The sequence below is a fragment of the Sardina pilchardus genome, chromosome 12 (assembly GCF_963854185.1).
Source record: "Sardina pilchardus chromosome 12, fSarPil1.1, whole genome shotgun sequence".
NCBI lineage: Eukaryota > Metazoa > Chordata > Actinopteri > Clupeiformes > Clupeidae > Sardina > Sardina pilchardus.
In genome coordinates this window covers 18,105,320-18,131,965 of record NC_085005.1, presented here as the reverse complement: position 1 = coordinate 18,131,965, position 26,646 = coordinate 18,105,320, and the positions used below count along the sequence as shown (strand labels likewise).

General features: G+C 40.7%; 1 protein-coding gene across 1 annotated transcript; it reads right to left on the bottom strand.

The window, feature by feature from the left end:
- Positions 1–5,714: 5,714 nt before the first annotated feature.
- Positions 5,715–23,671, bottom strand: LOC134098415 (GTPase IMAP family member 8-like). Its single transcript, XM_062551457.1, has 6 exons — positions 23,643–23,671; positions 21,465–21,587; positions 12,699–12,758; positions 11,055–11,678; positions 10,328–10,966; positions 5,715–8,902 (listed from the first exon to the last, which is right to left on the bottom strand). The coding sequence occupies exons 2-6, from the start codon at positions 21,484–21,486 to the stop codon at positions 7,650–7,652; spliced, it is 2,598 nt and encodes an 865-aa protein (XP_062407441.1). The 5' UTR covers positions 21,487–21,587; positions 23,643–23,671; the 3' UTR covers positions 5,715–7,649.
- Between the last annotated feature and the right edge of the window lie 2,975 nt (positions 23,672–26,646).

The following is a 26,646-nucleotide window of genomic DNA, read 5'->3' as shown; positions in this document are numbered from 1 at the left end:
AGTTCCCGGAAGTTAGGATCGAACACTCGTTAACAGACAGTAAAAGACGGTTATTTTATGATTCTAACGAACAGTCAAAATCGCTTCTAATCGGAACTATTTGAACTACTTGAAGTTACACGAACCACGTCACAAACCGAATCACAAACAGGCCAGAGCCATATAAAAAGAGAGTTGCGACAACCCGGGTACAGAAAATTCGGTTTGTGACGTGGATCGTGTAACTTCAAGTAGTTCAAATAGTTCCCGGAAGCGATTTTGACTGTTCGTTTAGAATCATAAAATAACCGTCTTTTACTGTCTGTTAACGAGTGTTCGATCCTAACTTTATATGGCTCTGGGTAGTGATACTTGCTTCATCACTCTCTCAGCGCTCTAGAACTAGAATCTTTGGTTAGAAAGGTTACTTCTGTGGCAAACTGCCGTTCAGCCAGTGCTTGAAGTGGGAAAAAATAAGTCTTTAGGAGGTGTTGGTCGAAAAACTTTTTTAATTTAATCATTTTTTCAAGCAATAACCTATAGGCCTAATTTACTTTTTTTCTAATTCACAAATGGAATATGAAAACCATTAAAACAACACGAACCAGACCAGTGTGATAGCCACCTGTAGGCCTAACAATATACTGGGTTAAGGGCCCTAGAACCAGAAGGAAGGCCCAGAAGAAGAAAACTGTGAAATAGGCTGTAGGTACTTGTTACATTGATTTAATTAACAATAACTGGCCAAGAACAGAGATTAGGTCAAAAGTCAGAACAAGTGGGTAAGTGTGACTTTAAGTGTTCTTTCTATTGCTATTGTGGGTCCTGAAATGGCATTTCAAGCATCTGTCAAGGCTATGACAAACAGGGATCTGAATACAACTTCTGATATGAAAAATAAATTATTTTGAAGTGGGGATATGGAGAGATATGAAACAATGCAGAAATTTGATGTGATTTCCAAAAAGGATTTCTCGTGATTACTGCTAATTACACAGAGCATTGGAATCAGTAGGATCTCCTGTTTATTTTGATATGTAGTTTGCCATAGGGCAGTAACGAAATCGTCAGATATTTCACAGAGAAGAATGGGTATGACGCAGAACTAAATGTGCCATTCATTTTTGTAGGTAACTGTAGCCTACTTTTCAACGCTAATTATCTCCCGTTCATCATAGAAACTAGCGGCTAGTGCCTTTGGAAAGGTCAGGTTCTGCAGTTTCATGTGATATGCCTGTTATTTCGGTGCGATCTTCTAGCACAGCAATATGACCGAGAAGAATGAGTGCGGCCGCGGCCGCATGGTGCGTCTTGAAGAGGGCAGAGAGGGTTTGCCGGCGGCCCGATGGTGATCTTCTCGCGGCCCGGTAGATTGACAAACACTGTGATAGGGCACTGTTGTGGCTCGTGGGTAATGTAGTCTTTCATCGGTCTTGTGATATTGTCTATTCTCGGGCCACTGTGACTGTCACTGCGTCGGATCAGTTTCAGTAAGTACCGGAACGCAGAAAAAAGTGGCGGGACTTAAAAGACGAAAATACAGAAGTTCCGGAACTGCGTTCCGCTGCGTTCCGGCCCACTTCAAGCACTGCGTTCAGCCAACTCCTTTCATTTTCAGAGGTAGTTTTAATTTTAACTTTTCAATTGTCATTGACCATACCAACTTTCAGGTTAACTCAAGAGTGTCTTTCACTCAGGATGGATCCATTACTGGCTGGAAGTAGGTTGAATATATACTATTTAAATAATAATAATAATAATTCAAACATGAAATCGAAACTCAAAATGTTGCTGCTGTTACCCATTATTCCATATCTGCATGTGTTATGAAGTTGTGTTTAAGGCAAATTGTGCCCTCAGGTGAGTCACCTGGCAAACTTCCATTAAAGCCACCGTTATGGGGAAGCGTTGGAGATGGGGCTACCCTGGGCCTGAACCAAAAGGTAAGAACAATGAAAGCAGATTGCATAGCACTAAAAATATATGAAGTAATAGTATTTCTATATCACAAGTTACGCAACTGTTATTTGTTTGGTTCTTTAAGTTCACGCTCAAGTCCAAGTTTATTGTCATGTACTCATGAAAATTATTTATAAGTGATGAAATTCCTTGTGCTCAAGTGTCCATTCAACTACAGGAATAAATTAAAAGAAAATAAATAAATAGATACTATACAAAAAGAGGGGTTGGGGAGCACCAAGGGACACCCAAGCCAATATCATCCAGCTGCAGCCATAAAGGGGCAAGCAAAAACTCCCTTGTTCAGGAAGAAATCTTGGGCAGATCCCCGGCTCAAGGGGCCAACCCAACTGCCTGGGGTCGTGCTTGTAGAGGGAGCATGTAAGTGTGTGTGAGTGTGTGAGGGCAAGGGAATCCTAAGGGCATGCATGTGTGATGTCTTGGGTGGAGTGGTGGAGTGGTGTGTTTGTATGTATGTGGCTTAAAGATGCTGGTGTGTTGTATGTATGTGGCTTAAAGGTATACTATGCAGGATTGGTGATTTCATCGCCGGTTTCGCTTTCACTTTTCATTTTCGTTCGTTTTATGCTTGCATATTTCTCTGCAGAGCTTCCCAGCTTTAGCGTGTATATTTGACAAAACTCCTCAATCGGTCAGTCTGCCGTGCCTTTTCATGAGACTTTACATGACACTTCCTGGAGTAGAGCATGGGTGCGTGCCCAGTGTCTCCTGAAGTTGCAAGTGTGGTTCTACCGCTACAGACCACTAGAGCGGCCAAAAAAACACACCGTTCGACCGGTAATGACTCATTTAATCATATATAACAGTATGGAACGAATTGATTAACTGAAAAACGTTGCATAGTATACCTTTAAAGATGCTGGTAAGGGGGCAGTGTGTGTTGGGGGGGAGCAGTGTGCAGTGTGTGTGGGGCAGTGGCATACTGATGATTCAGAGGAGGGGGGGGCAGAGATGTGGCTTAATAAGATGCTGGTAAGGGGCAGAGTGTGTGTGTGTGGGGGGGGGGGGGTTGAGTGTGCGGGTATGTGGGTTACTGTAGGTTAAGGTGGGGTAGGAGGGCAGTCAGGTGTGAGTGTGAGTGAGGAGGAAGAATAGGGAATAAACACATTATTGAATACTGATTCAGAATGACAACTGCCACTTGGCACTGAGGGTGCATTCACACTAGGTCCCCTGGCCCCGGGTTCGTTTAGTCCGATGGTTCAGTTGTTTTTGATAATGTGAACGCAACTGTACCGAACTCGGGTGCAGACCCGGGACCGGACCCAGGTCTGTCTGAGGTTGCTTTCACACTGGGTCCGTTTAACTGGACCGGATTCGAGTGTGGTTACTCCCCCTGACCCCTACTGTAGTTCACATTAGCCTACATGATTCATATGCACCATGCTTCTAGTATACGAACCTCCAGAACATGGGGGTTCTGTTTGCAAATATCACTTAGCAACACAGCAGTAGGTGGTGCAAAAAATGACAAAAGAAAAAGACAAAAGCCCTTTTTCCATTAATAAGTTAAGGAGAGCTAAATCGATAAAATGTGATGGAAAAGGTTTGTAGTGATATAAGTTACTGTGACGCCTGCTCAGAATGTTCACAAAGTCGGCGCTAAAATCTGAATTCTGTCTCGCGCATGCAAAGACGTCCACCTCACAATGGTGTAGGCTACCATTCGATACCTTTGATAAATTTGCTAGATGTGTTCCATTCGCTACAACTGTTGATGGAAAACCATCTAGCGCATTAGAAATATGTGCATTAACAGGGCTCCGATGACATCATTTTGATTAGCTAGAATTGTTCTTTTGAATGGAAAACCGTCTTGGCGCTTCTTATGTCACTAAAAAATAATTCAAGTCAAGTCAAGGGTAATCATCCAGGATAACCAAAAAATCCCGGTTTAATCCCTTATCTAGGTTTTGTGAAATACCCCTCTGGTCGGGAGCAGGTTATCTGCTAACTTATAGCTCAAATCGTGAAAAATCACCGCCCTCTGACTAATCCTACTACTGACTACTGACCAATCAATTATCTTGAAAAACGAAGTCATCTCACGTGTGAGAATCTACTGGAGCAGCTCTGCCTCTTCAAACATTTTGAAACTCGAAGACGCTTTTAACTGCAGATATATCGCTATATGGACATGCATACCATACAATATCTGATGACCATAGATTTTTTGATGTTATAGGTTCGACACTAAAAAAGACCACCCTAGATTTCGCTACCGCTCATAAATGCGGAAGTAATCGTTTTTAAACCTAGGCTGTCTTATTCGTCTCCACGTTTCCCGATTGGTCAAAATCACCCCAACCACGAGAACGCGCACAGATCTGAGCTGAAAGCCTAGTTTGACAAATTGATCACATACCTGCTGTCGTAGGATCACTTAACTTAATACCCGAGTTAAGGCTTTGTGCAGCCGCCTCGATATGTCTAGATCAGGGGTCGGCAACCTGCGGCTCTGGAGCCGCATGCGGCTCTTTAGCGCGACCCTGGTGGCTCCCTGAGCGTCTTCAAAAATGTATGAAAATGAATGGGGGGGTTTTTGTTTGTTTGTTTTAATATGGTTTCTGTATCAGGACAAACATTCTTAACGTTTTCCAATGTTGTAAAAATGTGCATAATAAATATTACAGTTCAACATTTCTGTCAACGAAGATTTGATAGCCTGCGACACACGTTTCAGGGCGGCGCCGTGCCATGCAGGTGGCTGTGGTTGTAAACAAACCGGCGGGTGTCAGCATGGCCATGCCATGGATCCCAAAGGGAAAAAGAGAAAGATAGCCGATGAGATCAGAGAATTTAAGGCAGAATGGACCGAATCATTTGCTTTCATTGCCATTGCGGAAGGATTGCCTGCATGTTTGCTTGCGTAATGAGAAGTTGGCGAACAACAAAAAGAGAGCCATTTAGAAAGACATTTTCAGGGAAGGCATGCTTCATTTGCAGCCGACTACCCAGTTGGGACTGAGAGAAAAAGTGCGATTGCAGTAGCCTACTTCTGGAGAAATTTTGTTGCAGCCTGAGAGATATTAAAACGTGGAAAACAACGGTTCACGGATGGTGATTACACGAAGTTGAACTTAAAGCACCAGCGGAGTAGTCACGTGGTGTGTCATTCTCTCCGAGATTCGCTGTAGGGAAAAACATTTAATCATGAAAGCTCATTATGTAGCCTCGTTGTAGCCTACTTAGTCATTTTGATAGTAGGCTAATATAGATAATATACACTTACAGCCTGTGTTACCATCATATAAGGCTTACATAAGGCTTTTCATTTTTTGCGGCTCCAGACAGATTTGTTTTTTGTTTTTTTGGTCCAAAATGGCTCTTTGAACATTTTGGTTGCCGACCCCTGGTCTAGATAGATTTGTCTAACTTGCTTCGTAGGATAGGCCTACCCCACAGAGGTTTGGTTGCGAGCATGAGATACCATGGTGATACAGCGACGCTAAAACAAATCCACTTTCATATGACAGCATACCCTGGCTTTGAGCGCAACATACCTCGCTAACCCACTAATCGAGCTTCGTAGTACACCCCACTGGTTCTTCATCTTTACTGAACTGATGTTATTGCTGTATAGGCCTAAACACACTTGTGGTGCTACAGTCATGTATGTGTGTGTGTGTGTGTGTGTGTGTAGTATAATCTCATTAACAATGCCGCTCATTTGCATGTTGTGAACTTGAAAATGAAAATGAAAATTGAGAAATGGAAAACAAGTCTCAGTTTTAATTTTATTTATCATTTTGGCATACATTGTGCTCATTGTCAGGAAAAGGCAAAGTCAAAGTGAAGTTTACATTTTCATTTTCCAAATAACATTTTCATTTTAATTTTTGGCAGTAGGCCTAGGCCTAATATGGTACCTGGTAATGAAAATGAAATGACAAATAGACGTTTTCAATATATATATATTTTTTGTAACAAAACATTGTGTTTATCAGGAAAATTAAAACCCAAATGTATTTCATTTTATTTTTAATAAAAAAAAAAAAAAAAAGTTTTTCATCTTAATTTTGCTTTTAAACCCCCCCATACTGCGAGACATGCAAAAAAAGTAGTGGTGGGCCGTTATCGGCGTAAACGTGCAACTCTTATCGGGCGATAAAAAAAAATATCGGCGTTAATCTATTCACAAAGTTGGGCTCGGAGCTGGGTCTATACCACGCAAGCTATGATCACTTTCACCTTGATATTTTAGCGCGAACGCCAAATGTTTAAGAGTGCGCCTGAAAAAAGTCTAGGTCGCACTGGTGCACCTGACGCTGCTCGGCTGCTTTCTTTCACAAGTTGTCATTGTAGACTATGCGTGCAACTTCACCAAACAGTATAGAAGTTACCCGAGGTCTCCTTGGCCCGCTTGCTCTTGCTCTCGCTCTCCCGTGCGCGCTCAATGGACACCCGCCCCTCGACATGCACATTTAATCCAAATAAAACGTTCACAATCGTGAACGCAATGATGAAGACGTTAGCTAAAATTAATATTAATTCCGGTTAGCATCATTCCTGCAGAAAGTTGATTAAAACTCTTACATTCAAGTCACGCTTGCACGAGTTGACTGATGATGTCAATACCAATGTTTTCCAACTCCAAAACTCGAAAGGAGAAAAAGTGTCAGCCCACAATGAAACTTAAAGTAGGCTAAACACACGTGGGGAAACTGAAGAGTCCAACCAGTAAACTATGATAAACTAGCCAATGCTACGTTGTTTACATTTTGAGGCTTCAAGCAGACAGCTGAATTAAAGAGGCGGAGTTGTAATATGAATAGTAGCCTAGGCTACAATCTGCATACAGTGTGCTGTCATGATAGGCCTATATAAATAGTTTTGTAAAGAATATATTCTTTTATTGTGTTTCAAGCTTTTTCTAGGCTTTTTGTTGTTAAAAAATCATTATATGAAAGGACAGCGATAAAAAGCTGACCTTTTAGCGTTAAAGGCGATGCAATGAAAAATGTGGGTGCACCTACATTTTGTGCTGGTGCACCTACAATTAATCTAGATTAATCTAGATTAATTTCAAGATTACAGTGAGATTAATCTAGATTAAAAAAAAATCACATAACACATTCACGTTGCAATCAGGAATTCGGTAGTCTCACAGACTAATAAGATCAAAAGAAAAAAGATCATATAGATTCTGTATGATTGATGTGGAATGAAGTTATTCTTATATACAGTGGGGCTCATTGAGCTAAATGCAAATCAAACCAGCTATAGGCTAACTTAAAAACACCATACCGATCTCTAGGTATGGTGAAGGGTATGTGATGATATGGGGCTATTTTAATTCCAAAGGCCAAGGGAACTTTATCAGGATGCATAGTATCGTGGATCCATGAAATAGCTAGCCATTAAAAATAAAAATCTGCCTGCCTCTATGGGAATTTAACATAGGGGTGCAAATACTTATGATCCCTGTATTTCAAGGAAAAACATGTATTCATTTATGATACATTATTCATTCGCAAAGGAATTTGGTGTCCTTAAAAGGTATTAACACCTTTAGAAAGATATTTCCTCTTTTTTTTTTTTTTATTAAAGGCACTCAATTTCTAAAAGATGATTTTATATTCCTCTTTAGTCAACTTTATCATGGCTTCAAATACTTTTGAGCCCCTATGTGCTCAACACAAAGCTAAATATTTGTCTTCAGAATTCAGTAAAGATTTAGATTTTTTTCATTACAATTTCTGATCTTTAAAAATTCCATCTATAAATCTACCCATGCCAGTTCGAGTTGCCTCAACATCTTCCTGTCCCTTCTTATGACCCTCATCATACCCTTTAGTTTGTCCTTCAGTTTGCCCCACCTCTTTCCCTTTATCATGGCCTTCTTTGTATCCCTCATCATGACCCTTTGACTTAGCCTCTTTCACTTTTCTATCCAGTTCTTCATTAAACTCCTTCTCTGCTTGCTTTCTGGCTGCCCTCTCTGTCTCTCTCTTCAGACGATCTTTATCTTTCTCATGCATTTCTTTAAGATACTCTGTGTTCCTTCTGTGCCTCTCATTACTGCTTTGAGCTTCCTTTCTTTTCTGTTCTTCAAATTGCTTTCTTTGCCTTTTGAGTTCCTTTGCCATTTTGCTTCTCTCTTCCTGTTCCAACTGTACCATCTTTTCTTTCATGCTCTGCTCCTTCTTCACAAAGTCTTTCTCTCTCTTTTTAATTTTCTCATTTTGCTTCTTCTTTTCCTTCTCCATCTCCCTCTTCAGTTTATCCATTTCTTCTTGATGTTTTGCTTGCAGCTCCTCTTTCTCCTTCTGTGTCTCTTCCTCTCTGCTCTTCAGTATTCTCTCCTGCTCCTGTTTCAGAGTCTCCTCTACTTTCTGAAATGTCTCATTAGAGTAACACTTTCCTCCATTCACTTTTACCATGCTTTCTATCTTACTCAAAAGCACAGTGATCTGCTTCTTATTGTTTTTATTTGTGTTGTCAATTGTATGGTATCTCTGTCCACATCTATGGAGAATATTCTTCAGATCATCTCCTGCATTTTCAAGGTACGTATCAATTGACTTTCCCTTAAGTTGATCTGCCCATGTGAATAACACAAGTGTGTACATTCCAGATTCGTCACCAAAAATGTTCTGGATCATCTCCACAGCATCTTTCTCCTCCTGAGTGAAGCGCCCCATTTTTTTCACCAGGAGGAAGACATGCGGACCTGGAGCTGCCATGCCAATGCATTTTATGATCTCTTTCTTGATCTCTTCATTGTCCGTCTTTGTGTCAAACAAACCCGGAGTGTCTACCACAGTAATCAGTTTTCCATTGATCATAGCAGTCTCCTTCTGACATACAGTTGTTACCGAATTAGAGTCAAAATCCTCCTTAAACACGTCTTTTCCCAAAATTGTGTTTCCGGTGGAACTCTTCCCCTCTCCCGTCTTTCCCAGCAACACAATCCTCAGATTGTCTGCATCTTCCATGAAACCTGAAAAGAAAGGTTTTGACATTAGGCATTTCTAAAATAAAGCTAGTGAGTTTTCACATAGTTCTCTAGTCCACAGAGTCAAGATGAGGTGTGGTGTGGTGAGGTGAGGTGTGTCCATAATTTAACTCACTGTTGAGAAAGAAAGTTGCAATGGCAGCTGCTTCTCATAATACCAATTTATCTATACGAAGCTGTGAACTGACTGAACTGCAGTTTTGAATACAGTGGAAAGACTGGCATAACAATATCAGCCTCTATTACAAACGAATCAGAGACATATATGAATATAGATGCTGCTCGACAGTTCAGAAGTCTGTGCAAATGTATGGATGTGTTAGAAAGGCCACTCATGCCAGCCAACCAGTCTGTCCTACAGACCGCTGGGGTTAGATGCAGTTGCAGAGTTCAGCATATTATGTTAAAGCGTGGCTGAAACAAGCTTAAAGGTTATTGAACGTAATGTAGATTAGGCCTAAGTTCATTTACTATCACTTTGCATATTTCGTATTTACTGCATCTGTATCCTTTAAATTTACCTACATTTACATTCATACTGTAGTAGCATGTGGAGGTAAAATTGCGCTATTGTGAGGCCTGTTAACCTTATTATATTAACACAAGTGATTTGGAATTTTGTGTAACTTTATTAGTGATATTAAGATGAATATAATTTATTCTTTATTTGTTTGATAAATAAAGATGGATGCAGAGCAATAGAGACTGACTGAAGGATAAATATTCTATCAGCTGAATTTGCAATCATGTAAGGCATCTTTTCAAGTTAGCCTATACAATCAAAAGGTTGGCGTTGCTACGACATCAGCTTTGCGTGTGTGACATTGCAGGTAGCAAGTAAGGAGAGTAATCACAAGATAGTAACAGGGAAGATAGATGCATAACTTAAGCGTTTCGTTCGCAACATGTAGAGAACTGGTCTATTTTTTTTTATTTTTTTTTAACGTACACACCACTATCACGTCTAGTGCAGCTTCTTCTAATAGTTCTCTGACGTGATTTCTATCACCCACTCATTAAAAATGCCATTGTTGTGCTATGCAGTAATACCGTCGGTGCATCATAATGTTCATATTATCATGTTTTAATCAAGATCACAAAACCGGTATATAGCCTAACAGTAGCCTACTAACAGTACTCGATGACTTTGAGAAACGGAGAACTATGTGAAAACTCGCCAGATTTATCCATTAAGTTTTGGCCTTTAAGTTTTTTTCAGGTCACTATTTCAGATTGCTCCAGTGTTTCTCCAGTGTCATCCCACACAGTAAAATCACAGTGTGACATTTGGCAAGCTATAAAGTGTGTGACCATTGTTTAATTCCTGTATTACATCACATTCATACAATTTGCATTTGGGGGAAAGAAAACTAATAAAAATCATGAGAATGTTTTTTCTTGCACTGCTACCTTGACCGCTGCATTGAAGTCTGTTGATCTGAAACTGGAGTTCCTGTACAGTTCTCCTTGTCTCAGTAAGGGTCTTCACTTGTGTAGCTGAGAACATTTTAGAAGTGTAGTAGCCATGATTTGCTTTAATTTTCTCTACTTCATCCAACAGTGCCACAACTTCAAAGTTGTGATCCCTGATGTGGAATCGTCTCTTGACCGTCTCAGTTATGGCCTTTGTAGCCGTACCACTGGCATCTAGACCTTCAATTTGTTGCTCAGTCAACAGACTAATGTAGAATTGTCCAGCCTCTTTGCCGAAAAACTGCTGAATGTTGCTCAATTCCTTTTTGTCATCATCCGTGTATGGATGCTCAGGAATGACCAGAAGGAAAGCATGGATCCCAGGAACAGAGATATGGACAGTGCTGCAACAGTGCTGCAGCGGTGCTTTTTCAGAGAGCTGTGTCTTTCCCAGAGCCGGCAGCAGGACCAGGGTGACATGGCGTCCACACACCTCTGCTTCTCTCTTCACACACTCTGAGCTGGGCGGTGGGATGGGGTCTGTCTGCTCTCCCAGTATCAGGGCTGCTGCTGAGGCAACTGCTTCTGCGTTACTCCCACACAACACCAGGTTCAGCCTCTCAGACGAAATGTGAGCTGCAGGCATAATTACACAACGAAACAGTAAGTGACAGTTAAACCATTCAAATGAAGCATAACAAAGTTTTAATTAAAGGCAACTCACCAACATTACTACTTGATGATGCAATAACCTGGTATGCTTCTCGGTCTTGATCCTCCGGCTTTGAATATTTAGCAGAAGGTGATCCTGTAGCTACTCCCTCTTCATACATGTCACAGGTCTCAACACCTTTCTCTGCGATCATGTCTTTTATAACCTTCAGTGCACCATTGTCCTTTTTTCTGCATTGGTATGTCCTTCCCCCACATAGTTCAATTACACTTTTAACTTCCTCTTTGGCTCTCCAAGGAGTACTGTCAGTAAAGAAGATAATTGAGTGCTGAAATGCCTGCTTAGAGAAAGAGGACACAATGTTTTCCATTCTGTTTTTCTTTGTCATATCAAAGTCCTGGGAGTTTATCACCAGCACCAATGCATGAAATCCAGGTGTGCAGAGGGACGCACACTCCTTAACCCTCTTTTTGATATCTTGATCTGAGAGACGTGGTGTGAATAGGTCAGCAGTGATGGCTACAGTGATGACACTATTCTGCACAAATCCAGTGAATGCTGTGCTGTGTTGTGTCTTTGAACCAGTCGTGGGAGCCACATCTTTGCCCAGGAGGGAGTTAATGACATTGCATTTTTTCTGCCAGTCAGATCCCACCAATATGATCCTGAATGTTGCTATTAATTATAAAATAAAAATTGTTATCAGTGTAATATCTCTGCATGTGTACTTTATGTGTTTTGACAATAGCTCAACAGTTGCTCAACAGTCCCCCTCACCATTGATTCCGAAAGTAAGAATTCAATACAATTTCCTCAATGACAACTGGAGTTAAGACCTAAAACCAGTTATGACTTCTTCTTACAGCCTGCATGCCTGTGTGACATGTTTCCAATTTCAGCCACAGGTCATTAATGGCACTATCGTTGACATCAGCAAAAAAATAATAAATCTATTGTCACCAGATAAAACAGTACTTAAGGTGACCAATATTAGTCATTATTTGTGTTAAATATCTGTGATCAAGAAATGTATGGCCAAGACAAATAGAAAATAACCGCTAATTTGTCTTATGGCTCAACTGTAACGTGCCGGTTCTCAGCGTACGCGACCAGAGTTTGCATCTTATTTCTCCATTGTTGATGTGCATGAGTAATGAGGATTGGTACTGTGATCTAGTATGAGGTGTGTTAAGTTGGTAGTGCAAATAAGTCCAACAGTGCAACAGTGCAAGGTTAGTGACCAGCAATAAATATGTACAGTAAAAATGTTAGCATGGTAATATAACAGTACTAGTATACTGTAGATATATGGATAAATAAGATAAACATAACATACAGTAATTTCCCACATATAAGCCGCATGGTGTATAAGCCACAGGACAGTGTATTATGCAAGTTAAAAGAAACAAAACCATATTAACGCCATATTAACTGCCCCCCTGTACTAACGTCATAGCTGAAGAAATGTTGCAAAATCAATGTATAAGCCGCGGCCAATAGTCGGAAAATTATGATAGTAAAATAAGAATTATAGCAGCAGTGCAAGGATAAGTTAGATATCATTGGTCAAATTAAATATGGACAAAGAGAAGGTATAATGTATGTAGAATTGTAGCAGCAGTGCAAGGATAAGTTTGATAGGATGAAGGCATCCGACACAGTCCAGTCAAGGGTATGAATAATAAGAATACTCACGGGGTTCTTCCAGGCTGCCTCTCCGTTGCAATGTGGGAGGTGGCACAGATCGTCTTAATACTTTTATGGATAGAGAAAAGCACACCAAGATTACTGTTAAAGGAATAGTTCGGAATTTTGGACATAGGACCTCATTTCAAACTTTACCGAAGTGATATAGGTCGGTGGAGACCGTTTTTATCGCGTTTAGCCCCTTCCTTCAGTTGCAGCGTCCCCCTTTGCTAACGCTGGTTTTGAGCTAACACATTTCTACGGTAACATCAGTCTGACATCAACAACAGTCTTAAGCCCAACGCCCACCAGAAACGGCATCAGCGGTGTTCGGCGGTCTGGGCTTGCCGCGCAGGATTTTAGAATAGTTTTCTATCTCTGTGCGGCTGCTGCGCGGCAGACGTTTCCAGTGGGCGATGCTCCATTGAAAACAATGGAATTCTAAGTTTTTTCGTGGCGCGGCGCGGCGCGTACACTTCTGGTGGGCGATGGCCTTTACTCACTCCACCGCACACCCGAGACAAGTCAATTAAATCGTCGGACTATCGATATACATGTCCGTGTTGCTAGAATAATTTTAGAAATAAAACTAACCTTGCAACTCAATGATTTATTACATTTTGAGGGACTAGTTTCTCAATATCAATCCGCCACTGCCATACAGGGAACAAAGTAGGCTATTGCAATGCGATGCAAGGTTCGTTTTATTTCTAACATGGTTCTATCAACACTAGGCATGTGCATCGATAGTCTGACGTTAAAATGTATTTGTTTCGGGTGTTCTGTGGAGTGTTTTCAGTGGCAGGCTGGATGTTACCGTTGACTTGCGTTATCTTGGCACCAGATTAGCACGAGATGAACGCTGCAACTCATAGGAAGAGCAGAAATTCACTGAAAATGGTCTTCACCGACCTATATCACCCAGACTGAGTTGGAAATGAGGTCCTACAGTGGGCGTTGGTTGACATTGGCCGCTTTCACGTGAGATTCTCATGAGAATCACACGTGAATCACGTGTATTTTATTTATTTTTCCCAAGTGAAGCTGCAATGTCCCAAACAACCACCAGGTGGCACTTGTGAGCAGGGTTAGGAATTTCGGCATTTACCACTAGCCAAACAGTCCCAAATTGAATTCAATCCCGAAGCAAGCTGAACATCTTTTCTGCTTTTAATAGCCTAGTCTCACGACAAAACTTGTTATTGTTTATGAAGGTGTCTTCTGTTAGCCCAGGGGTCTTCAACCGGGGGTCCGCGACCCCTAGGGGGTCCGCGGAGGTACTGCAGGGGGTCCGCGAAAATATTTCGTATAAGCATTTTTTTTCTCTTCCAAAAAATAAAATTGTCATTCTTTTGACATAATGTTCAAAAGAAAATAGCTTCATATTCGTTTTTAAACAACACATTGTAGGCTACACATGAATCATGCATGTGATCATCCCTGTGTAACATTTTGCTAACTTATGCCAAGCACATTCATAAATGTGAATTGTGGATCGTTTTTTAACTCCCCGGGGGAAAAGCTCCACGTCAGACACGACTGATGGAGGTTCGGATGATCCACCTTCAGAGGATGCCAACACGACTTCCATGAATAGCCATGAAACGCAGACGAGAGACTCGTAAATACTTGATCCAACTCAAATGCTAAATTATTTGAATCATCGCGATTAAAGAACTTTTCCCCCGTGCGTTTTAGTTAAAAAACCTCGTTTCCAGCGGCATCTGACCATAAGCAAACTCGTTCTTTTCACTCCGGGAGATAAATTACGTTTTCATTCAACTGTTTGATTCGTTTGCTCATTGTCGGGACTGATGGACCCTGAACTTTGCGGAGTAGCCTATTGTTCTTTGTGTTTTTTTTTTATGAGAGTCTGCGGTCGTTGCGCGTCAAGCTGTTCTGCGCGAATTCATTCATCCAACGTTCTCCGCGATTTCAATGGCTACCATCACAATAAAACGATAATCTCACGTGTTTGTGTTTCCTTCTGTAAGACAAAGTTGTATTTACACAAGAGTAGGAGGCTTTCTGTCTGTATCAGTTTGAGCTAATGAAGCTTTGCCTGATTTTAGCTGAATATATCCACCTTATTAACCTGTGACATTCATTCTATTTTAGGCCGAATTTATGCAACACTATGTAAAGAAATATCAGAAACGAGTTGTTTAAAGCAGTAGTTACCCCCTGTTAATAATAACTTCTGTTTAGAATGTGTGCGTTCGTGTGTGTGTGGGGGTGTGTGCGCGCGCGCGCGTGCATGCGTGCATGCGTGCATGTAGGCCTAGGCACTCATGACTGACGGTCTAAAAATGATAGGCAGGATTTGAGGTGGGCCAGGTGTGGGGGTCCGTGCTCAGTCTCTCTCACAGCCAAGGGGTCCTTGAGCTGAAAAAGGTTGAAGACCCCTGTGTTAGCCTATTTTATGAAGAGGCATCTGGCTGTTTCGTTTAGGTTTGTTTTGCTGTCACTAATGGTATCATGAGGTAGGCCTAACCACTAAAAGCATAAGCCTATGTCCTAAGCACAACTGTGTTCTCGTTTTTGGGTCAATTCATACATTTTATTTCAAATGTGTGGATAGGCCGATGGTACGCTTGTTTTTATGCTGGCAACAAAACAAAATGGTTCACGAATGTTATTCTTGATTCTAAATGCGGGAAACAATTTAAAAATAAAATGTCCCATTTTCCGACGCACAACAAACCTAGGCTATGTTTATTTGAAATGTAAGCTGGCTGTTGTCAAATCTGTAAAATAAGATAGGCCTACTGGAGAAACTATGGTTTATGCTCTCTTATGCTGTTTCTTTCCAAACCGAATGCGAAGGAGGGAGAATGAATTACGAACTGAACGGTTTTGATTAAATATAAAATGTCCCATTTTCCGAAGCACTACAAACATCTTGCCTATAAATATTCTATTATTTGGGCCTATTATAAAAGTTGGGACTTTTTCGTTAGAAAACAATTTCATTTGAATTATTGACTGCCTTTGAATGAAATTTGATCGGACTTTCAGTTCACAGAAGAAAGTTTCAAGACGCTAAGAAACACGTTTGCCCCGTGGCATTAACGGTGGCTTAATTTATTTCAAAAGGATAATGACCTCATGAATCCGGTTGTTTGCCGTTCTACTTGTCTTTTTTAGGGGATGCATCTCGTATATCACTGCATTGCAGTGTAAGCCTATTGAATATTGACAGGTTTGAAAATCGTAACATTAGGCCTATTTTCAATCAATACAAGTTGAAAGCCACACATGTTTTGTCTTTGTTTTGTCTTCTCCTATATTTTGTTCGGCAAATTTGACAACTGTCAGCTTAAATGTCAAATCATATTTCCTTCCCTTTGTCGCCCTAGTTGGCTATTGAGAGAAACGCAGAGAAACGAGAGAAATTGAAAATAAACACAGAGAGTTTGTAAATAGGCTACTAAATAAATGTTTGCATGGGTAATGGACAATTTCAAGAATTCTGGTGAGATGCCGTGTACAATAAGATAGCTTGGATGCTCATGAGCGATGACGAGTGGATGAGCGATTTTTAAAATCAGCCATGCGATCAGTCAGAGGGTCGATTCGGATATCTGTGTGTGCGGATTTTTCTGTCCGAGCCCAATACAGTTAAAATGTCATTCTCTTGATGGTTTCTCATACTTAGGCTATGACAATACGTTTGTTTGTGTGGAAAGCCTGATTTAGTAATTAAGCAACTGTAGGAAGGCATTCAGAAACAAATGGCCAAACTAACAGAACAAAACACAACAGGTCCTGTGGACCTATCTAAATGAAATTCTTATCAACGCGTGTAGCCTAACATCAACATAGCGCAAATGAGGGTTATTGACATGAAAATCAGCTCTTGCCTTTTTCATCGAAAACAGTAGGCTACCTTAACTATAGGCTACTTAACTGCAACATGAGATCTATTGGTATAATCTACCTATGAAAGTTTGGGCTATGTTCTTATGCAGAAAAATGATTGCATCAACGGTGGATGGACAACTTTTTAAAAATGTAGGCCTATATTGCATCGTTGCGCTGACACAATAGCCTATAGCTTAAACGCACGTATTTTGTTGTCAATAGATTAGATTAGATTAGATAAGATTTCTTTATTAGTCCCCACCAGGGAGAAATTTGTCCCGGAGACAGGGAGGTTGCAGCATTACACAAAAGACAAAGAGGACAACACCAGTATAGTAGGCTAGTTTAACACATTTCTGCACATAGGAAGACGGATGTGAGGGAAATATGTATTTTATTGTCAAAAATGTCAAAATGTTCAATGCCTTATCACGCTAATCTGACCGAGTTCTATCCGCGAACCTGATTTGTTTTTCTTTCCGCAAACACCTCAGTAGGCCCCTACGCCAGAAATTTGTTGTTTGTAATTTGTTGCAAATCTCCCGACCACTATGTCGACCAGAGACGGCAAGACCAAGACAGTAAGACCAAGACAAGACCGAGGCAAAGATACTTAAATACCCCTAGCTTTCACTTCCAGTTAAAGTAACTGAAATTGTTTTTGGAAAAGGCCTACATTGTTGCAGGTATGACAACACATTGTTTCGGCTATTTCGGTCCATGCGTTGGCATTGTCGATCACAATAGGTTTATCTGTAGCCCTGGGCAGTGGGCACCAACTTTTTTTGATGAATTGATAAACATTTAAAAAGTGGTGGGGACAAAATCGTTCGTCATAAAAAAAGTGGTGGAGACATGTAGCACCCGGTCCCCGGCAAAAAAATGACGCTGCTGTTTCTGAAAGCCGAAAAAGCTCCCTGTTGCAGACGCACACTCAACATAAGATTGCTAATGATGTGTGAAACTGCTTTGGGGGGGGGGGGTAAATTCGTCTTCTAAGGCACAGAGGTCAGCTCACAGAGGGGGTTGGTACAGTTAGCTTCCAACACTTGATGGCTCGCTTTGTGTATAGGCTACTATTTGAATGGAATGCCTCAGTCGGCACGGCAGATGCTTGGAAAACGACTGTCAAAGACTAGACTAGACTAATCGTTATAATATTTTCTATGTTTCAAATCACTTGATCGCAGATGTAACAGAACCCTCACCAATTTGAGTTGACAGTGTGATTAAATTAAGAAGTATTTAAATTAAGTAGCCTAGGCTATTTAAATTGAAGAATTTAAATGTAAATTAAGATGTATTTCCTGATTGGAGAAACCTTTAGCTAGTTTATTTTTCTTTCAGTCCATGATTCCATAATACCATTCGATCGTGCTGCAAATTATCAGACTTGAGAAGCACGCATGGCATCGGCAACTTCGCTGCTCAGTGGCCGAATTTTCTGTCGAGTGTCGAGGAGGGCAGCAGTTCGTGAAAAAAGCTGCAGATCATAGACAGAGAAAGCATATGCTCTGAGAACAGAACACAACTGCATGTCAAGTGTAGCCGAGGGTCTGTCTACGCAGAAACAACACGTTTTGATCGTGCGTTTCAAGTATAGGCCTATGCCGCGAATATCAAATATAGGCTACTCGACTGACTGAATCCCTTATATTTTTTTGGCAACTGTTAAAATATTCAAAACCATGCACATGAAATATCAAAGATAATAGTAAGGCATGGTAGGCTACTGTTCTTCGATAAACGACCAATAGCCTAGGCTATTTATATTCACTGCTCCCGTCCTCCGCTGATCAGAGTGCAATTTCGAATAGCCCAACTACGATTAAAATATTTATGCTTTGGCTACTGTATTTCAGGGCCTAGGCTACACCACCTTGAAAAATGTCTCTGCCCCCCGAGAAAGTAGGTCTAAAGCCTACATATTCACCAATCCATATGGATTACTCCACAAAGTAAAGCAAACTAACCAGCGGTGGTAATTTTCGTGGAGTTAGAATGAACTAGGACACAGACCGGTTTCAGCATCACTCTGGCTCTGGTTTCGGTTTTTTTTTGCGCGAGCCGAGTCCTGAGGACATGATAGAAGCCAGCGAACTAGCCTTCATTCTCCTCGGAATGAGCCATTTAAGTACGAAGCTGATAAAGTAACCTAAATATAGCCTAGGCGTGCGTTTAAAACTGGTTCTGGCGGCAACGGCGCAGCAGTCAGAAACGCAACAAGTCCTCAACATCGTTAAGATCATATAAAATGTATGTCCCCAGCACTTATCAAACCAAGCTGTAAAATAGCGTTTTTGTCCCCTGAAAACTAAACTGACGCCCTTGGATAGATAGATAGCTATCCAAAGAGAAATTACAGAATTACATTCATGAGGAAATAGCCTAGGCCTACGTCAGATTACGGAACTACGGAACTTACGGAGACGCAGTCAAACTCTCGAATGAAACATTAAGTGTTATTTCAATCTGCTGCTTGTGTTAATGGCAATTTTGAACTATGACAAATAGTTTGTTAGTTCATGCTCGTCTTTTTCGAAGTGCAGAGCCTTGCGAACATTTTCAGAGTGCCAGACTGAATTGACAAACACCCGAAAAAACAAAACAATAAAAGAGTTGTAGTGTTGCAGTCTGTAGGTGACTAGGCTCCTAGGGATTTCTGTTGGCATTTCCGAAATATACTATATGGGCTGGGCCACTAGAGGTTGCTTCCTGGCCGCCTATTGAATGAGTAGAACTGGGCTACAGTATCAATCACACCGCAGCAATGCTACAGCGGACTGTACTGCCACCTAGTGGCGGTAAGTTGTAATGCAGCTGTAATACATTTCACGCCGAACGTGAATCAGGCTAACCTGACTTTCGCCAGATCCTGTAGTTCGCTGTCTGCTTCACACAAGGATCTGGGACTTCTCGATAGGAGATGTATTTCTGAAGGCGGGTCCTTGTAAAACATCCTCGCATGTGATTTGATAAACCACTTGCCTGTTATCTTGAATGACGTGCTAGGCTTCTTCAAGTTCTTGCCAAACCCGGTCGGAAGAAGAGTAAAAACATCCTTGCCACCAACAAATGTCTTCAAAACTATTCTCTGAAAGAATGAATACTCGATAGATTCGACAAAACGGTTGAAATAGCAGAATCAATGTCAGCACAAGATTCCTCGCTGCGTGCCGCCATTGTTATTTGAATCAAACACTCGCTTCGGCGCTCCTGATTGGCTGCTCATTTCTTGATCACTGTGGCAGGGGTTTGGATTGCCCTCGCGTCCAGACCCTTGTGTGGAGCTCAGCGAAACGCCTCTGGTGGAGCATGGCGGAACTACAAGGGTCTGGCGAGAGTCGGGCTAGAATCAGGCAAAGCGTGAGTGAAATGGCCATTCTCAAGTAACGCTTACTGTATGTCCAAAATTCCGAACTATTGCTTTAAGTGTCACCCATGTTGTTTGTGCAATATTTTCAGAAAAGGGTGATTTTCTCTGACAGTGATTTAGCCAATTCCCTTACCATTGTCTAATGTATCAAGATATTGTTTTGCATTATCATACAAATCTGTCTGTAAAATGTTTAATGTAGATACTGTAGCCATGTGTTTAATCATTTATTATAATGCTTACTTTGCATCTCTATTTTGTGAGTACAGTATGTGCTCTCTATAGGTCAAAAGGCCCACTTCTAGGAAGGGGGCCTGGAAGATCTGGGGGAGTACAGTACACAGCTTTTTTACTGGTGTACCTTTGGTGATCTGTGATAGTGTACAGTAGTAGTAATGTTGTCATATGGGCACTAACAGTGTAGTGGTATCATAGAAGATTCCCATTGTTTTGGGCGGTGGTATGTGGCTAAGAACCTGGGCATTTAACCCTGAGTTGCTCCAGGGACAATGGCCCTTCCTTGTAACTGACATACATAACATAACTATACACTACTCACCAAACGTTAGGGATATCTGGCTTTCGGGTGAATTAATGTTTCAATACAGATAGTACTGAAACATTGAACTATTTGACATGTGCATTCAAAAGTTGAGAGGTCACATCAAGTTCACCTGTAAAGGTCAGAGTCGATTTTAGGTTCATCCTGAAATTTCACCTGAAAGCCGAATATCCCTGACTTTTTAGAGTGGTGAGAGTAGTGTATGTATGTTGCCTTGGATAAGCGTCTGATAAGTGCAAATGTAGTTTCAGTGTGCCTCATATTTTTACTGCTTTACTTCATATGCCTTTTAATGGCCAAACGAGCGGTAGTATCATTTTCAATTGTAATAAACCAGAGCTACAGTATTTGGGGGACACTTTCCTCCACATATTCAAATATTCCAAATTTGATTTTTAAGACCTTATGAAGTTATTAGTTTCTTTGACCATGTAGACCCATGATGTAGACAATTTTTTAATGGTGTTGCACATTATATTGTGCTTATGGGCAAGATTGCTCTGTTTTAATTAATTAAAATCACACATAATTTAATGAGTAACATCAGAGAGGGTTAAAGCGGAGCGAGAGGCGCAAACGTTCGATAATTTCCGCGTTCTGTCTTTACAAGGGGGAGGGGGGCTAAATCCCCCTTTAAGCAGACCTGCTAACATTCGAACTGAACTGCTAGCCAATCTGACAGAGATCGATATCCCACTATGACGTCTTTGCAACACGCCCCTTTAAGCAGACCGGAACTGTTCGAATTTTGCTTCCATAGAGATGCATTACGTTGCTCTATCTTGTCAATATTTAAGGATCTTTGGTAACATCATTCCAGCCAGGTAACTCTTGCCATTTACAGATGTTCACCTAACTGATCAATGTCAATATAGACCCTATATTTAATTAGTTACGCTTATTAGGTACAATAATATCCATTAATTTTAGTGGACAATGTTAGAGTATTGACAAAGCATTTAAGAACACTCACTGTTTTGAAAGAAAGAAGCCATGTCTTTGTGTTTATCTTCAGAAGAGATAACATCAGGGTGAGCCCGGTCTGACTGCTTTTTTACTTTTCACAGTGGAAGGGGTACAGGTGTCAGGGTGTGATCTATAAAAGAAAGCAAAATGTTTCAAGAACAAAATTATGCTTACACCTTAGCCCTTATATTCACAAAGCATTTCATCGTATCACAAATTGTACTCCTACATCGTATTAAAGCCCCCCTAAAGTTTTCCACACCTCAAACATCGTTTTTGATGGCACTTACATTCTTTATAGGGTGAACAGCACTTCTGCCGCAGGTGTTATCGCTTGTATAACAGCCATAGGAAACACTGCCCACACAACACCCCTACAGGAATTCAGAGATTTCTTTCTACTGTCGGTACATTCCCTCTATATTGTATCACAGTTATATTCAAACTTTGACTCTGTGCAGGCAGTTAAGTTCATCCACACCAAACTCTGTCAACCATTTATGGACCTTGCTTTGTGCACTGGTGCACAGTCATGTTGGAACAGGAAGGGTTCGTAAAGGTAGGAGCAGGCTTCACTCAAGACTTATAAAATTTTTTAGAGTGCTGACCAAAGTATAAACAATCATTGAAAACAAGAAAACAGGCCGCACTATGCATAGGCAATGACCATTTATTCACACAGACGCGTTTCGGCGCTCTGCCTTCCTCAGTGCCTCCACACACTGAGGAAGGCAGAGCGCCGGAACAGGAAGAGCCCATCCACGAGCTGGGCTTGGTCCCTTAGTTCAAGTGAAAGGAAGCATAAGAGATTTTGGACAATTCCATGCTCCCAACTTTGTGGGAACAGTTTGGGAATGGCCCCTTCGGTGTTGTTTTGAACCTGTGCGGTTCAGCCCTGCACACGTCTGGACGCGAATCCCCTGCAGCTCTTGCTCTAACTCTTACACCCCCCCCCCCCCCCCATGCACCTAAATGCTTTTTGCACTTATCCTGCCCCTCCCTACTACCCCTATATGCACAACCGGCGAAGGAACTGACAATTTCATTGCATTCTTTACTTTAGTAATCATATGCATGTGACAAATAAACCTCCTTGTATCCTTATATCTATCTGTCTATCTATCTATCTATCTATCTATCTATCTATCTATCTTCCAACAAACATAAATACATTACAACAATCTAATGTTAAATAAATACAATTAGTTAGGCCTGTGTAGCCCTCTTGGGATGCTAACAGATGTCAACGTTTTTGTATTTTCGTTTTGATTTTAATTAATGGTTAGATGGATCCGGCCTAGCTTTTTTTTTTTTTTAATGAATGCAATAGATACGCTTCAGTAAGCCACTACCCTTCCTGTTAAATGACATATTTCATGGCGCTATTGCGCTGCACGACTACCAGATGGCGCCATTACACTGCTTGCCTTTACATCTAAAAAAAGCCAGAAGTGCAGTGCCATGCCTCCATCTAGTGGCCTAAAATATGTAATGTAGCCCATTATATCAATTAGAAAGGAAGCGAACTTCGAATAATCTTCCTTGACAATTATTCGTGTAATACATCTGATAGGCTATTGTGTTTTTCTTTTTGAGCTTCGTTCCTTTATAAATTGTGGTGTATTAAGACACGTTTTACTCTGACAGTCAGACTACATTAAAGGACAATATATTTGAGTAATGGGCACAGTCTTAAGGCCAGTTCAAACCAAAGATCACAGAGCGCTACACGGTTCAAACCGTCGCTAAACATTCAACATGTCAAACTTTAAAATGCGACCTAATGTCAAGCTGTTTGTGTGACAAATGTCAACTCAGATTTTACAGTGACGCTGCCAAAGAAAATGCATGGTAGGCTAATTGACCTATGCTTTTCGGAAAGCACCCCAGAGAACCTGAGCACACCTTGGGATGATCTGTGCACAAAATGATTTATTTTGTTTAATCTGATGCTGTTTTATGATCTTGAAAATGATCCTATTTTCAATGTCATCGCAGTTTAAGGCCAAATAGGCCTGGCTATAGGCTACTAGGCTACCTACACCGCACTGAGCGTAGGCCTACAATTTCAGGCAAAAGTTTCAAGGGTTTTGACTCATTATCACTCAAAATTACTCAAGTCAGATCACAGCATTGTAAATTGACTCAAATGTATACATTTAAACGTATAAATCTTCTTATTCACCTTAACAAAAAGAGTGTCCATCCGCCGCCATCTAAAGAACACGAATGAAGTAAAAGTGAAAGGAATATGAAAGGCAGTGCGTGCTTCCTTATTGGAGCCCTTTTGTTCAGGAAGTTGTGTGGAAAAAAGCTTGGATTTTGCCGAACAAATACTGCGTTACGAATAAAGTTAAAGAGGTACATTTTAAAATTCTGCACAAAATATATCCTGTGAACGTGGCTGTCTGGATTATGAAAAGTCAAGGTACATTGTGAGTAGGACATGTTAATGCAGCAATAAGTAGCCTACTCTTTGCATAGAATAGGATAATAATTAAAGCAAAGTTAAGGAGAAGAGAGAGAGCGAAGTGTGCCCGGTTTGTTTGTAATGCATAGGCCTACATTTATTAATTTAGAAGACGCTTACCGTACCAAAGTGACTTACATAATCCATACAGTGGGGAGAATAAGTATTTGAACCCATGCTAAAATTTACTCAAAGGAGGAATATAAAATCATCTTTTGACAATTGATCTTAATGCCCTAAAAATTAGTAAAAATCCAGCCGCTAAGGACACCAATTTTCTATGTAATTGAAGAATGTATCGTAAATAAATAAATGTTCCTCCTTAAATACAGGGGGCAAAAGTAAATTCTATGTTAAATTCCCATAGGAGCAGGAGTATTTATATATATATATATATATATATACATACAGTATAGTACAGCTATTTCATGGATCCAGGATACTATGCATCCTGATAAAGTTCCCTTGGCCTTTGGAATTAAAATAGCCCCACATCATCACATACCCTTCACCATACCTAGAGATTGGCATGGAGTTTTTTTCCAGTTAGCCTAGCCTTTTTGATTTGCAATGAGCTCAATGAGCATCAAACAGGCTAATAGGCTAACTGGGAAAAAAACATTTGGAACTGACTGGGAAAAAATGGCATAAAATAGGCCTATGTGTTTCTATCTGCTGTTGCATTTGTCCTAAAGTAATATACTGAAATGTGTGTCTTTTTTTTTTTTTTTTTTTAACCACCTATAAGGGAGGGAAAGTGAAAACCAGCGCCACAAGTGGTTGCGTTCCTATCGAAAAGCAGCTCCAATGTTAAGTCCCATAGACCGACTTTTCAAAAAAATACTACGCAGCTATACCAGCGATCTTATCCACCAAAAATATTTTTCAGTCTTCATACTGTAATAATCTACTAACTGTGAAAATATCAGACCCTATTTCGCCTTAATTTAAAAAACCGTAATTGCTCGTTTCATTTCATAAATGGACTACAACTAGAAGTGACGTGACACCCTTCCACGACGTTACTCGCCTAGCATGGTTTGTTTATTAGCCTGTTAGCTAGTTGGTTAGTTAGTAGACAATCACACTTACTACCAGCTCTTGTGTGAGTAGGAGCACAATGCAAGTTATCCCAACATAAAGGTAATTACCACGCGGTTTACATCGCTCTCTGTTATTACAAAAATATGTAAAGCCAGTTCAGCAAATTGCCGTTTTGATCAGTTGGAGATGAAGCGCCCAAACTGGTGACGTCAAATGCTACTGTAGCTAGTAGGCCTACTGTAGTTCGTTATCACCATGTTACAAACAAACTCAAAACAATTAAACTGATCCTAAAAAATAAAGTATGACCACTAGAAGCAATAGAGCTGACCTAAATGCATTGCATTTTGAGGGCATTTAACTAAGTTCTCATCACGGGCAGAGATATATTTTTTCTAAAAGAAAATCCCATCCCCTCCCGCTAGCCTCTAGGAACGCAACCACTAGATGGCGATGAGATTACTTTCCCTCCCTATTCCGCAGCCAACAATGGGGGTCGCCATGACACCGAGACGGTTTTCTATTTCCGGCGAAGCTGCATTGTATCTGTTTTAACGTGACGGTTTACGGTGCTTAACATATCATAACGCATATAAAAGTCAACTTTTCTATTTTATATCGGTTATATGTGATGCAGTATATACATGCTGAGGGCAGAATTGTCAACATTTCGAAAGAAATCTAAGTTGAGGCATAACCTAGTTTGCCATGGAGAACCAGAGCCCCTTTAGGGAGAGCCGGTCCACTTCCTATTAACTCCATTGTACCGGATTGTTCCTGCAATCTGTTGAAATTCCGCTAGGGACGTTGCCGAGCAAGTGATAAATGGTCTATGGGGCTAAGCGGCTAGAACTCGTTTTTTTCACAGTTGACAACTTCATTTCTTAATGTACATTGTCGTAGTAGCTACCTGAGTATAGGTTTTCCACTGGAAATGAAATAAAAAGTCACTCATGTCCTTTCTGCTTTTCATAGGATGGGCCGTTTTCCCTGTAACATGCTAGCATTTAGCTCATGGATGCTCGCGACACTCGCGACCGATTACGACCGTCGTGAAGCTGAACCTTCTTTTAGGTCTATGGCCGTAAAGTGGTTCGCTTGTGTCACGTGACATGAAAACTTTGAAAGGGTTTTTAGGAATAACAACACATATTAAAAATTTTATTGGTCAGCTGATTGTCAAGTCAAGTTATCCTGCATCGCATGCATTAATGCAATTTCAGGAGAAAAAATTATATAACGACAAATGTGGTACTGGGGGGTTCAGCTCCATTGCTACCCATTCATTCATCACTTGCTCGCGATCGCCCTCTAGTTGCAGTACCATGCGGAAGTATTTCGCTAGTGGTCCTTCTCCCCTTATTAGACATTCTCTGGGAGAACGCACATGTTAACAGAATGAACGGAAGTTGAAAACAGTATCGTAACCATCGCAACGATACATATTTCCGGGTTAAGGAAAGAGGTGGATAGCATGCAATAAGGCTACAGTTCAGGGAAACTCGTTAACTTAAAAAAGTTGAATATGGAAAACATTTTGTTACATTTTGTTCCTGTAATATTTTATGGGTGGCAATAATTTTGTTCTTTATGTTTTTTTTTAGTTTTTTTTTTAATTTCATTAAAGATCTTCCCTACCCCTGTGCAGTTAACTTTACCAGGGGTGGCAATATGA